At 36.3% G+C, this 14,258-nt stretch overlaps 1 protein-coding gene across 4 annotated transcripts in view; it reads left to right on the plus strand.

The window, feature by feature from the left end:
* Window positions 1–14,258, plus strand: part of Memo1 (mediator of cell motility 1) — a 102,672-nt gene that overhangs the window by 44,463 nt on the left and 43,951 nt on the right. For all 4 annotated transcript variants that reach the window (XR_003835272.2, XR_003835270.2, XR_003835271.2 and 1 more), the window contains 3 exons: window positions 743–811; window positions 10,765–10,877; window positions 13,883–13,994. Coding sequence is in view for 1 of the 4 variants with exons in the window: in XM_021186335.3 (XP_021041994.1) it covers window positions 743–811; window positions 10,765–10,877; window positions 13,883–13,994 (294 nt within the window). In the remaining 3 variants the exon portion in view is untranslated. The remainder of the gene's footprint in view (window positions 1–742; window positions 812–10,764; window positions 10,878–13,882; window positions 13,995–14,258) is intronic.

Below are 14,258 nucleotides of genomic sequence, written 5' to 3' on the forward strand. Positions count from 1 at the left end.
ACGTTGTCTATAAAGTGTGAGTCTAGGAGTGATCAATAGGAGTGATGTAGCAAAAATGAGTCAAGAAAGAAAAATAATCAGAGAACAAAGCTGTTCTGTAAGTGATGAGAAAATTGACTGAACGTTGAAGCCAGAGAATGAAAAGAGAAAGACAGTGAAAGAAAATGAGAGCCATAATACACACACACATACACACACACATACACACACACACACACTCAGTTCTTTACTGCTAAAGGCAGGAGAGTATGTATGATCATTGCAGGATATATGGGTTGGTACTATTAATATAGCACACTGCTGATTTCAGTGTACTATAATATAATATCAGATTATATCTGATCGGATTACATAATATCAGGAATTAGCAACTTAAGCCTTGAATATTGAATATCTCCAAATGTTATTCTTTGTTACTCAGAACCAAACTAGCTGTCACTTCCCCACTCCCATTTGTGCTGAGATTAAACCCAAGCCTTTACACATGCAAGCAGGCACTTTATCACTGAGCTACATAACCAACAGCTAGAAAACGTTTTACAAGTTTATAAATGGATAGAGTGTGGAACAATTGCGTGTTCTCTACTACCTTGTAAAGGTTGCATCATTAATTAAGTTGCTTTTTAATCTTGTACTCAATTCAGTTGTATCGCAGTTAAATTCATTTTCTAAAAGTTTTCTTTTCTTTAGACTCTCTGGACTTTGAACCTGGGGATTAAATTTAAAACTGTTTTCTTTGTAGCCATGCGGGATACACGTACTGTGGGTCCTGTGCTGCCCATGCTTACAAACAAGTGGATCCATCTGTTACGTAAGTATGCAGTTAATTAGGAACAGTTTGGGACTGTTGTGATGGTTGCTTTGATGTACAAGTAACATTCATTCTGCTTGTTCTTACGCATTCAGTTAATTACTAGGAAATGCCTTAGTACTGTCTCTTTTGAGTATTTACCTTGTCTTTAGTTGTCAAATGTTTCATTCTGACATTAGTACAAAGATTAAAAGATTCAAGATTTAAGTTTTCAGTTTACATTACTAGCTCAGTTGTGAACATTTTAAACAAAAATGAAGATTCCTTTGCTATTTTTAATCATTTTTTATAATTACTAAAAGCAAAAATTTTGTAACAATAAAGAGAAATTAAATTGAAAAGGTTTTAGAATTTTTTTATTAAACCCGGGTCTGAAAGTCTATTATGGAATCAAGGTTATTTTAAATAACACTGTGTTTTAAACTTTTCTCTGTTTGGCTGAATTTTTATTGATGATGTCATGCTAGAGGCATGCCTTAGAATTAGTTTGGCTTAGTGATATAAATAAGTCTAGGGTCTGTACTGGGGGAAGTGCAAAGTGAGACTTAAGCAAGCTGATGGAAGGTCAGGATGAGGAGAGGAAGTAAAGGGAGAAGAGTGGAGAGTGTTGGGGACACTGAGGAGGGGAGCTATGCAAGGGGGAAGACTGGAGAGTATTCAGGACACTGCAGGGCTGGGTGGGGGGGAGCTATGCACTTTGTAAGGAGAAGGTGGCATGTACTGTGTGATTAGATCTTGTGTGTAGTTTCTAATAGCTAAATGGTGTCATTTGAAGGTATTTAAACAAGTTTAATTGATACTAAATTGTATATAGCATTTTCAATTAGGAGATCATTTTAATGATCAATATATACTGAATAATCATCAAATATATAACTTTGGCTTGAATTTTAAGAAAGTTTTAATACTGAGTCCTAAAGTGGAAAAGGTTAATAAGTGCAGTAAGATTGTAACAATAGCATTATGTTTTAACATCCCATATTGAACAGTGAATTAAATAAATATAACAGCTTAATTAATGCACTATTTTGTGGAAACTAAATATTGCCAGGCATGGTGATGCACAGCTGTAATCCCAGTAGTGGGAGGCTGAGTTAGGAAGGAGATAACAAGCTTGGGGCCAGCCAAGAGCTACATTGTGAGTCCATGCTATTAAATAAAATAATGAACTACATTATGAGGCATTGTAGTTATTTGAGAAAATATCACATCATCGTCTAAAAGGAGAATATAAGTTTGTGTAAAATTGAGAAGAAAGTTTATTATATGAAGTAAAACTTATCATAAGAAAATACTTTTAAGGGCTGGTGAGATGGCTCAGCAGGTGAGAGCACTGACTGCTCTTCCAAAGGTCCTGAGTTCAAATCCCAGCAACCACATGGTAGTCACAACCATCTGTAATGAGATCTGACTCCCTCTTCTGGTGTTCTGAAGACAGGTACAGTGTACTTACATATAATAATAATTAAATCTTTAAAAAAAGAAAATATTTTTAAAAACAGTAGTCATTTACAGATGATAATGTTTTCCTTTAACTTTTTTTCTTAGAAATTCCGATTGTAATGGATAAAAGAAACATTCCATATATGAATTTAAATGTACAAACAGTCAGAAATCCAACACTATCTTCTGTATACTATTACACATGCTCACAGTCTTGTAAAGACTGTACTACAGGTGCACTGTGAGTCCATGCCATTAAATAAAACAATGAACTACATTATGAGGCATTGGAGTCCTTCCTTTTCACATGATTTATTTATTTAGTTATTTATTTTTTGAAATAATGATCCATCACCAGGATCTTTTCCATGGAAAAAGGACTGTTTTCCATTATCTTACTTAGTGATGACATTTTCCCAATGCTCCAAGAAGAAATTGAGAAAAATTCCGCATTCCTTGGTGTAACCTTTTTTAGACTTGGACAGAAATCTAGAAACTTACTGACTGTTCACACTGGCAGCTCTCTCTGCAGATCTGCAACACGGAGAGTTTTCATACTAGGACATCAGAATTTGCCTCAAATGTTAAATGTTATCTCTATAAATATAAATGCCAAGAAAACAAGTCATGGAGTGGAGTTCACCTGGAAGAAAAATTCTAATAATTGGAGATTGGTGGAAAGGGATAAAGAGAGATATACATATACACATATAAAGAGAGATATACACATATTCAGCTATTTTATGCTAATCTTAAGTTTTATAATAGTATAATTAATCCATATTTTAAATTCATTTTTGAGTTAAACACATTGGAAAAGAATTTTAGTTATTTTTTAGGAATATGGAAGGACCCAAAACCTTAATAAAATACGATCTATCTCTCACATTAGCACCGTTCTCGTTCATCCTCTGCCCCCAATAACTAAAAAGCCAAATAAATCCTCAATTTTCTCTATAGTGAGTGCATAAAGATGTTGATCTTAAGGTTAAAAAAAATCATATGAAAAGGAATCTCATTTTGCTCAACTGTCAGTCTACTGAGACTTTTCTTACAGTTTCACTAATTTACTGTCATTTTCACTCTCCAAATACAAAAATACAACAATTCTTATTGAAATCTATACACTGGAAGTTTTAGTACACAAAAGGAAAAAAAAAAAACCAAACAAATTATTTACAAAATTATACAGTGTAAGAAAAAACTTTGTACAAAAAATATATAAACCCTTTGTTCCCTCAATTACGTTTAAATGGTCAGGACTCAAAATATTCACCACAACGAATCTTTCCAAATCTGTACCCACTGAGTCACAAACATCAAGAAGGTTTCATTAGAGATGATGGGGAAGTGAGGAGCGAGATGATTTCCGAAGTTCCCTGCCCTAATGCGATCCTTCTTTATCTCATGTGCGCTCTTACTCCAGTCTGCCACGCTCCATTTTGTTAACTCATTGAGTTTAACTGGGGCTGCTTGTTAACCATGACTGTAGTTTACTTATTAGAGCATGGTAACTAACAGTGATCATATCACTGAAGATGACTCTCCCCTAGAAATCATTAACTGCTCATAACAACCACAGTATGCCCCAGGACAGTGTATATGCTTGTGTCGTTTTATGGACAAATTGGAGAAGTAGTGAGGAGTGTAAATATAATCAGAATGGATGAAATTCTTAACGGAGTTATAAACTACTACATAAAAAATAATGGACATGACATTAAAACATTTTTTTATTGGCCTTTTAACTATTTGTTTTGATTTTTGTTTCTGTGTTTTGTTGGTTTCTTTGCTTTTCCTTTCTTCTCTTTTTTCTTTTTTAAATACAAGAGAGAAAGAACATGAAGTTGGGTGGGTAAGGAGATAGGGAAATCTGGGAGGGGATTGAGAAGACAAAAGAACGTGATCAGAATACAGCATATGAAAAAAAGTTTAATTAAAAGAGATCTTAGTGAGCTACAGCTAAAAATAAACGTTTTATAACGATATTTAAAAAAGAATTGTCATGTAATTTTCATGATGAAAAATAAAAAAGTTCCAAGTGTAGAAATAGTTGTATGGGCTGGAAAGATCGCTCAGTAGTTAGAGCACTAGCTACTTTTCCAGAGTATCCACGTTCAATTCCTAGTACTCACTTGACAGCTCAGAACTATATCTGTTGTCCCAAGGGATTTTATGCCCTCCTCTCACATCTCATGCCTCTTCTGACCTCCAACTATCAAAATAATAAAAACATTGCATATTAACAAAGGTGACTTTTTTTTGTGTGATGATGCAAGTCAAATCCAGAATCTTACACATTGTAAAAAAGTCCTCTATTTTAGAAATATATTGTTAGTCCCCAAATATTGTAAACTAAATGAGACATTAAGTGAGAAGCAAGTATGTTTCCTCTTATAATAATGAAAGACAATGGGAAAGCAGGCATCGCTGTCATATTTCCTTTACAAAATATAGCCGGCTTGGTGGGACATACCTTTAATCTCAGTACTGGGAAGGCAGAAAGATATCCTGTGAGTTCCAGGATAGTCAGGATTACATAGAGATAACCTGTATCAAAAACCAAAACACAGATATATATATATATATATATATATATATATATATATATATATATGTTTATATTACTTGTACATATATTCTACATATACACACACACACATACACACACAAATACAAATCTGTTGTACTTTTTAATTGTTTTTGGGACAAGAATCTGGCTTTGTAGTTTAGATTGGCCTTGAGTTTGAAGCAGTCCTCCTGCCTCAGCTTTTGAAGTGCCTGCATTACAGGTGTGTGCTGCCATGCCAGATTTTGGATTATTATATAATTTAAAAGCTAGGAGATACCTCTGTGCAGATCTCATGTCTGTTTCTGCATTCAGTTTGTTATGATCCATTTTTTGTGGCTGAAATATAAGAAGGAAACCCATTCAAACACACATACACAGTTTCAAAAAGGAGCAGCAAGAACCTTGCCCATTAAACAGGAAATGTTTCTCTTTAATACTAAGTCAGAACTTATAAAAATGGCTTCTTGAGAGTCAGTGCAGATCTTTCAAGGGTTTCACTATATAATTTCAAAATTATGTTTGTTCATACTTAATTTTCACTTGAAAGCTTCAAATTTATTCTGTACAGCAAGTATGTCAATTGTTTTGCAGACCTATTTTGTTTATTTTGGGAAAATTTTCTACCAAATACCTAATATTTGCATAGTTTTAAAAAATTACCCATCTATCTATCTATCTATCTATCTATCTATCTATCTATCTATCTATCATCTATCTATCTATCTATCTATCTATCTATCGTATGTGTATACACTGTAGCTGTCTTCAGACACACCAGAAGAGGGCATCAGATCCCATTACAGATGGTTGTGACCCACCATGTGGTTGCTGGGAATTGAACTCAGGACCTCTGGAAGAGCAGTCAGTGCTTTTAACCACTGAGCCATCTCTCCAGCCCATAGTTATTTTTTTTTTTAAAGTGGAAGTTACATTCCATGAAAAATATGTCTACTTCAACTCTCAGCTCATAATACACAGGTGGTTTTCTTTGAGATGTGATGTTCATCTACAGAGATGCTTTATGAGTCTGTCCCTAGGGTTTGACTATATTTTGAAATGCGGTGTTAAGATGTGTTCACAGGAGTTGAGAATTTTGGTGAAATTAGCCTTTGAAAAAGAGTGTGGCAGTGAATGGATTACTGACACACACATGTTGGTTTCCTACCCTGAAAGCTGCACTAACAGTTTTACTCGCTCACTCCTGCAGTTTAAGTGCTAGTCAGCAGTGAGGAGAGCAGAAGCCTTCCTTCCATTTCACTGTTTTGAACTCTGTGTACTCCTTTACAGGGTCCTTGTGTTGTTAAGAATATAGATCACACCATGACAATGATATACTAGACCTTGAGTGATTTGATTTCAAGCGTGGGGAAGGCATTGGGAGAGGTCCACTGAGGAACTGGTGCTTAAGTTAAACCACCCATACATAGTTAAGTTTCATCAGGGACCTGTAAGACTAGTTTATTCATACATGTTAACCGTCAAGGGGACGCCAAAGGAGTACAAGAACTTGTTAGTTCGTTTGAGACTTTAAACCTGTTTTAGGGACTAGGAGGATGGCTCAAGTGAACCCCAGAACTCATATAAAGTCTTGGTGTAGTAGTGTGCCCCTCACATCCTAGTGCTGGGGGGCTGGGAGGGCAGACGGTGTGTAGATAGGAAGATCTTTGGGCTGATTTGTTAGCTAGCTCAGCTGAAACTATGAGTCCTAGTTCTAACTAGAGACCTTGACTTCAAAAAGTGCAGAGCTCCTGAGAAAGGCACCTGATGTCAAACCGGGCTTCTACATGTGCTGCTGACATAGTCTCTACAAACCCCGCCCTCAACTGATACACATATACTAATCCCCATTCCTCCCAATCCTTATGTTTAAGGGTTTTACATGATTTCATAGTGCTTGTTTTTTTTTTTGCTTTTCAAGACAGCTTCTCTTTGTTGTCCTGGCTTCCTGGAACTAACTTTGTAAACCAGGCTGGCCTCAAACTCACAAAGATTCGACTGCCTCTGCCTTCAGGGGACTGCTCAGGAAAGACTTTAAAGTAAGAGCATAGGAGAGTGGAATGATCATATCTGTGTTTCAAAAGATCCTTTTGGGCTGTTAGAGAATTTAAAAAATGGAACATTTCATTACATTCCTTTTCATATTGACATTTGTAAAGTCTTTCCTGGCTGTTACCAAAACCAAAAAGCTAAAATCTGAAATTGAAGAGGCTTTTAAGCAGAAACTTGAATTTAATTTTTATTTTTCAAAAAGCTTTGTAGGACAAGAAAAGTAAAAGCCCATGATATTTTTAGTCTTCAGTTAAAATATTTTCCCTCCCTGTGAAACACCTTCAGAAAATTACTTACCTTCCATTAGTTGGAGTCGGTAGTTGAAAAAAATGAAGGTAAGTGCCCATAGACCTTATTCATTAGAATCATTTCCAGAGGTGGGCTCTCAGGACTCCCTGTCAGTCCTCTATTTTCTATATTCATTTTATCCATCCACTAACAGCCTGAACACCAATACTGAGTTTATTTCTTTAAAGGCAAAGCACCTCGTAGTTACTGAAGGGAGGGAACAGAGCCCTGTGCGTTTCTTTCCCTCTAAACAGTTGCAGTGGCTTGAGCTCTGTGTGGATTTAGCAAAGAAGGAAGGAAGGAAGGTGTGCATGAGCCCCACTGTGCCTTGCTAATTTTCTCTTGTTAGCACTTTAGCTAGCAGAGACCTATTTTGAGGTCACTGTTATCTTGAATATGCCTCTTTCCAACTGGCTCAGTAATATCTACCCTTCTGTGGCTTTTGTATGTCATTTCTAAGGATTTTAACTTTTTTCTTGTTTTTGTAAATCAGTTCTGGAACTGCATTAGATTGGTTGTGGGTTTGTTTTTACCAAACTAGAAAGAATTTGTTGGGGAAACATCTGGCTAATTCAGATTGGTAGGAGCTCTTCTGTATAGGTTGGTTTTGACAAAAAGGAACACTAAGGAGTAGTCAGGTCCCAGTTGAAGGCCTTGGGCTCTCAGAAGACCACTGTTGTTCCATCGCTGATGCAATGCTCATTGTCATTTATTAGATTAATAGAAGCCTTCAGATTGACTTCTTGTCATTGTTTGAGACATGGTCTTTTGATGTAGCCTTGGCTGTTCTGGAACTCTGTTAAGCCAGGCTGGCCTGGAGCTTGGAAGAGATCTGTTTTTCTCTGTCTTCTGAGTGCTGGGATTAGAGGTGTGTGCTACCATGCCTCGCTATTAAAAGTATCATTTTATATTTTAACTGTCTACCTTAGATTTTTTTCAAAAGCATCCTGATGTTAAATATTACATATTTTTTTTTTCTCTTAGAAATTGATTTCTTAACCAGAACTCCTCCCCCCTCTTCCATATTAAGGGATTTTCCTCTCCCTCCCTTCCCCTGTCTTTTCTTTCTTTCCCTTTTTCTTTTGTAAATAGAATCTCACTATGTTGCTTTGGCTAGCCTCATGTTCCCATACTCAACTGATTCCCCTGCTTCAAAGCCTTCTGAGTATTTAATAGAGTACAGACATGTGCCACCATGCCTGGCCAAATGTCATTCATTGATGCTTAGTTCATGTAGTTGCTGGCATTAATCAAGATACCTAAATGTTCCCAAGTTACTATTTTATACATATTTCACATTAGACTTTGATAAAAGAATTTATTACTATTTGTGTTCTGCTGTGATAGAACAGAATGGCATCTTTTGGTTTTGTTCATTTAATAATACATGAATTTGACCCTCCCTCTTTATGGTACTGATGATACATGTGATAGAAATGTGGATTGCAGTGCTAACAAGATAGAGAAAGAGGGGCTGGAAAGATGGCTCAGTGGTTAAGAGCACTGGCTGTTAACCTTCAGAGGTCCTGAGTTCAATTCCCAGCACCCACTTGGTGTCTCACAACATAACGGAATCCTGTGCCCTCTTGTGGTGTGCCAGCATACATGTAGGCACAACACTCAAATACATAAAGTATATAGGTAAATCTTTCTTAAAAAGATGGAGAAGACAGAGGACAGAAGAAGAGCTTATGTCTGACTCACACTGGCCCAAGGATAAAATAGCTTCCTGTGTGATTTCTTCCAATTTGAGGACTCTGAGAATAATTTAATCAAAAACTTCCTTTTATCCTGCATCCTTTCTCAATTTTGAAGTGAAACTGACATGTCTTTAAAAAAAAAAAAGATCAGCCGGGCGGTGGTGGCACACCCCTTAATCCCAGCACTCTGGAGGCAGAGTCAGGCGGATTTCTGAGTTCGAGGCCAGCCTGGTCTACAAACTGAGTGCCAGGACAGCTAGGGCTACACAGAGAAACCCTGTCTCGAAAAAAAGATTAATTTTCTTAGCTTAGTAATAGATTTTGGTTGTTTCATTCATTCATTCATTCATTCATTCATTCATTCCTGCCTGCCTGCCTGCCTGCCTGCCTGCCTGCACTATACAGACCAGGGCTGCCTTTGCTTTGCCTCCTGTGAGCTACAATTAAAGATGTGTTTCATTACATCTGACATTTTTGTTTTGTTTTGTTTTGTTTTGTTTTTAATAAAGAGATAGTGTCTGAGCTTTGTAGAACAAGTTGGCTTTGAAATCCCAATCATCATAGATCCTTCTGGGTCACCCTCCCTGAGTGTTAGGATATAGGTGAATGCTGTCATACTTGGTATAGTAATAGAATTCTGTCAGTATATTGCCACAGCACACACTCCTTGCCCTGCAATTCAGTGAAAGAACCAGGTCCCTTTTCTTGGTACACAAGCCCACTGCCTTTTTTCTTTTTCACAGTTTTCCCCCTTGGAACATTTAACTTATTTATGTTTGTATATGGTATGGTAAGATTATTTTATTTGAATTTTAGAAAACAAACAAAAAATGCATAATTGAGGTTGCAGAGCAAGTTTGGATGTTTGCTGTGAAATAATAGGAAGCTAATTTTGCTTTGGTGTTGAAACAAAGGGATTATGGAAGTTGTAACTAGTGCTTAGCCCAGTTGTTTTCTTTAGATAGGTTACTGTGCAAATCATGCATTATAAAGTTTCTTCGTGTTTGAGAATATTGAATGCTTCTTTGTAGTGTTGTTTTACATAGATGTTTAGAAGTTTGTAGCAGTATTTATTTTTATTAAAAAACGTAGAATTTTAACACTTTTATAACTGAAATATTTAAACTGATATTACACGTTGAAATGTGTTTAGTTATACATTTGGAAATGATTTTTATGTAGAGCATGTTTACTGTAATAATCTATAGCTGGTATTTTCAATTATTGGACAAAAATTCAGATTAAAACTGAAGATCAAATGCAGTTCTTTTGTAATAGAATTCCAAGGACTGTGGTTTTAGTTCACAGAAGTCTCACTTCCTTATATTTCTGGAAAACTAGAAACCTAGTGTAATTAATGGCCTGGTGGGGTTGGTTTCTTTGAAACTCCTCTTTTTGACTGCTAGGCCTCTTACTGCATGACTGGTAGACATGTCCTTGGAGTCATGTGTTGTGGTTGTCTCCCTGTGTCTTCCACCCCTCCCCCCATTTCCAGGATCTTATTACGTAATCCTGGCCAGCTAGAACTCACTATGTAACCCAGGTTGGCTTCAAATTTGGAGTAGTCCTTGCCTCAAGGGTCCAACATTCTGGGATAATATTGGACACTAGTCCTGGCTTTGAAGTCTTTTTATGTCAAGTTGATAAGGGCCTCATTTTAACTCCACTAGCTCTTGAAAAAATTTATCTCCAAATTGGCCTGCAGTCAGATGTGGGAAGTTGGAACTTTAGTATATGGATTTTGATGAGAATATAGTTAAGCTTTTATGTTCACAGAATGTAGTAAAAGTAGCTCGTCAGTGTGGAGAAACAAGTACAATTTAAAGTTACTTTTCCTTTCTTATCTAATAAGATTTGTGTAGAAGTACATTTGTTCTGTGTTTCTGTTGTGTATCTCCCAGCCGGAGAATTTTCATCCTTGGGCCTTCCCATCATGTGCCCCTGTCTCGATGTGCACTCTCCAGTGTGGATATATATAGGACTCCTCTGTATGACCTTCGTATTGACCAAAAGAGTAAGTATATAGAAATCATAGCTCTTAAATAGCTAACGCTCACTTAATAAAGATTGCAATTTAAGATATTTTAAAAGATACAAATATAGATAATATCTAAACTAAAAGTTTTGGTAACTAATCTGTATACGCCAGACACAAAAGTGGTATTTTCCTCATAACTACAAAAAATATGTTAAAGGCACTTAGCTCCATACCATAGTGGTTACATTTATATTTAGAGAAATACTTTGCCTGTGCTATACCATGAAGCAAGAAATTAGTATATATGCCAACCTGATGAAAGACTTGGCAAATTAATTCTATTTTTATGTGTATCACTTTTTTCACTTTAAATGATGGCAATAATACTTTCATTTCCTCTCATTTTTTTATGGGGAAGTTATTCTATATTTTCTGAAGCTCTGAAAAGTAATATAGAAGTTTTAAATACATTTTGTTTTTAACAAGTGTTATTTTTTGTTTATATGTATGTATATATGCATGTGTGTGGGCTTACAGGTCTGTAGTCATATATGTGTGTTTAAAGGTGCATGTGTGGAAGCCTGAGGCTGGCGTCAGGCGTCTTCCTTGACCATTCCACACACTGCTGCATCGTGGAGGCAGTGTCTCAGACTGAGCTCAGAACTCACTGTTTTGGCTTACCTTCCTTGCTGTCTATAGCTGTGTCTGGGGAGTCCCTTTCTGTTCCTTGTGTACCGAGGTTACAAGTGGGCTTGCCACACTGTCCAGCTTTTACATCCTCTCGCAAGTCTAAACTCTAGGCATTAAACTCGTGTGCTAAGCATTTTATCTGCTAAGACATCTATCTGTCTAGCTCCCATGTCCGGGGTTTTGATTTTTCCTTCTAGGATTCCAGAGGTTATATTTTGAGTGTATGTGTGTGTTCTCCTGTGAGAGAGTACATGTGTGAACTGTATGTTCTTTTTCTGTGCTGTCTACATTTTTCTTTTGAGATCATGTCTCTCACTGGCCTAGAAGTCACTTAGAATGGTAGGCTGACTGGCTAAGGAGCCCCAGGGATCTGCCCCAGGGAATTTTTACTTCCTCATGGGATCATAAGTGTGCACCAACTATCAGACATTTTTATGTAGGTTTTGGGAATCCAGTTCAGGTGCATGCTTTTTTTGAGAAGTGATTTATCTATTGAGAAAATCATCTTTCTTGTTTGTTCTCAGATGTCATATTTTTGATTTTTGTTTAGTTGTTCCTTCCCCTCCCCCTTCTTTTCTTTCCCTCCCCTTCCCCCCCTCTTCCTTTCCCCTTCCTTCTCTTTTCTCTCTTTCCTTCTTTTCTTTTCTCTTCCTCCCTTCCTAAGACTGGCTTTCTAGCTCTGTAGACCAGCCTGGCCTTGAACTCACAGATATCCACCTGCCTCTGCTTCTCAGTGCTGGGATTACAGGTCTGGGCCTTCACGCCTGGCTGTTTAGCTGTTTTTTTTTTTTTTTTAAATACAATAAATGTAATATTAAAAAGTATAAAACAGTATACAAAGTAGAATGATAAATATTGATATACTCATTAGCCCTACTTTACTCTGAATTTCTCTTCTGTTTCTTTCTGTATAATAACTACCTTCATGAACTTGGGTGTGTATCCTTTAGCTCATTAAATTGTATTTAATTTAGTAAGGGATGCTATTGTTGCATTAAAGTCTGCAGTAATTTCTTACATTGAAGGACGGTGTCGTCTGTAAGAGAAATGATTGGCTCTTTCAGGCTTGCTTTTTACACTTTGAGGTTGGTTCATAAAATAGTAGCAATTTGATATTTGAATAGCTCTTATTAATGAAAATAGAACATCACCTTCCTGATTGACATAACGTAAGAGACATACTTCCCATTTTTTAAAAAGATTTGTTTATTTTATGGATATGAGTCTTTGGCTCATATACATGTCTGTGCACTACATGCCTGCCTGAGGAGGGCTGAACTGTGGATGGTTGTGAGCTGGTGTGGATGCTGGGAATGAGCCTTGGTCCTCTCTAAGAACAAGTGCTCTTCACTACTGAGCCATCTCTCAAGTATGTGTGTTGTGCCCTCCCACCTACCCATTTTGAAGGGCCTGTTTGGTACAAGCAAAAAATGGATAATTTTTTAAAAGGTATTTTGTAGAATTGAGATCTTATCTACCATTTCTTTCCCTCTGTTTTTTGTTTCTTCCACCTCTCCTGCTCCTCCGCCCCTCCTTCCTTTCTGTTTTGAGAAAGGAATTTGCTAGGTGAACTCAGCCAGATCATGACCCTACTTTGTAGCCCAGGCTGATCTTGGATTTGTGATCCTCCTACTTTAATCTCCAGAGTAGCTGGGGTTATTAGTGTGTGCCACCAGCCCTGGCTCTAAGTTAGTTTTTCATTGTGTTTTTACACACTAAATTTCACATATTGCTCTACAATCTTTATTTTAAGCTTATCAGACCAGATTGCTAATCATTTTAAGTCGTCTAAATACTGTGGTGGATTTGTGATTTATGCTGTAAGTTAAAGTTTGGATTTTGGGAAAGATAGTATTGGAAGTGAAAATTTCATGTTGTTGGTATGGTAGAATCATGAAGTAAAAACTGCGCAATTATAAAAACAAAGCAAACCTAGAAAAACTACTATTAACCTTATATGCAAGTAGATTGGTATTTTTTTTCTTTGTTACATTAGGAATTCTGTTTTTTTTTTTTTTAGGGTAGGAGAGGATTTATTTCAGCTCTACATTAGGAATTCTAATGAGCTGTTTTGGCTAGAACATTTTTTAAATTCAAAGAATGGCCTAGACCTAGCGTTTATTTTAGAAATTTAAAAGGAGCTGATGAAAACTGTACTATGTTACTATGCAGATGGTAAGTCTTTATACGCACTGTATTATGTAATAAACAAGTCATCCTGTTTCTCACCTAGAGTTCAAGTAGATGAGTATGTGGTGCTTTTGTTTCTTGCCATAGCTTATAGTTGGACGCTCATATGAAATAAATGTATGCATTAATATTTGTTTTAATGTATTTTGAAATCTCTTTAGTTTACGGAGAGCTATGGAAGACAGGAATGTTTGAACGAATGTCTCTGCAGACAGATGAAGATGAACACAGTATTGAAATGCATTTGCCTTATACAGCTAAAGCCATGGAAAGGTATATTGATTAATATAAGAAATCCCAGAGAAGTCATAGATATTAATTTCTTTGGGATTGTTTTAACCTAGGATAAGATAATTTGTCAAAGCAAGGAGATTAAAATTTTATTTAAAGTGAAATAGAAGTTGGAGATTGCAATGTCTTTATGAGGATTGAAGTTGATTTTTAACTAGTTGTCTATTAAGGTTGAACATATGAATTAACCTGCTTTTTTTTTTTAATTTCTTAAGATAGAAATTAAAACAACTCATGTGTGTTTAG

This window comes from Mus caroli, unplaced genomic scaffold (genome assembly GCF_978045245.1).
Source record: "Mus caroli unplaced genomic scaffold, Mus_caroli_1 scaffold_18, whole genome shotgun sequence".
Taxonomy (NCBI): Eukaryota; Metazoa; Chordata; class Mammalia; order Rodentia; family Muridae; genus Mus; species Mus caroli.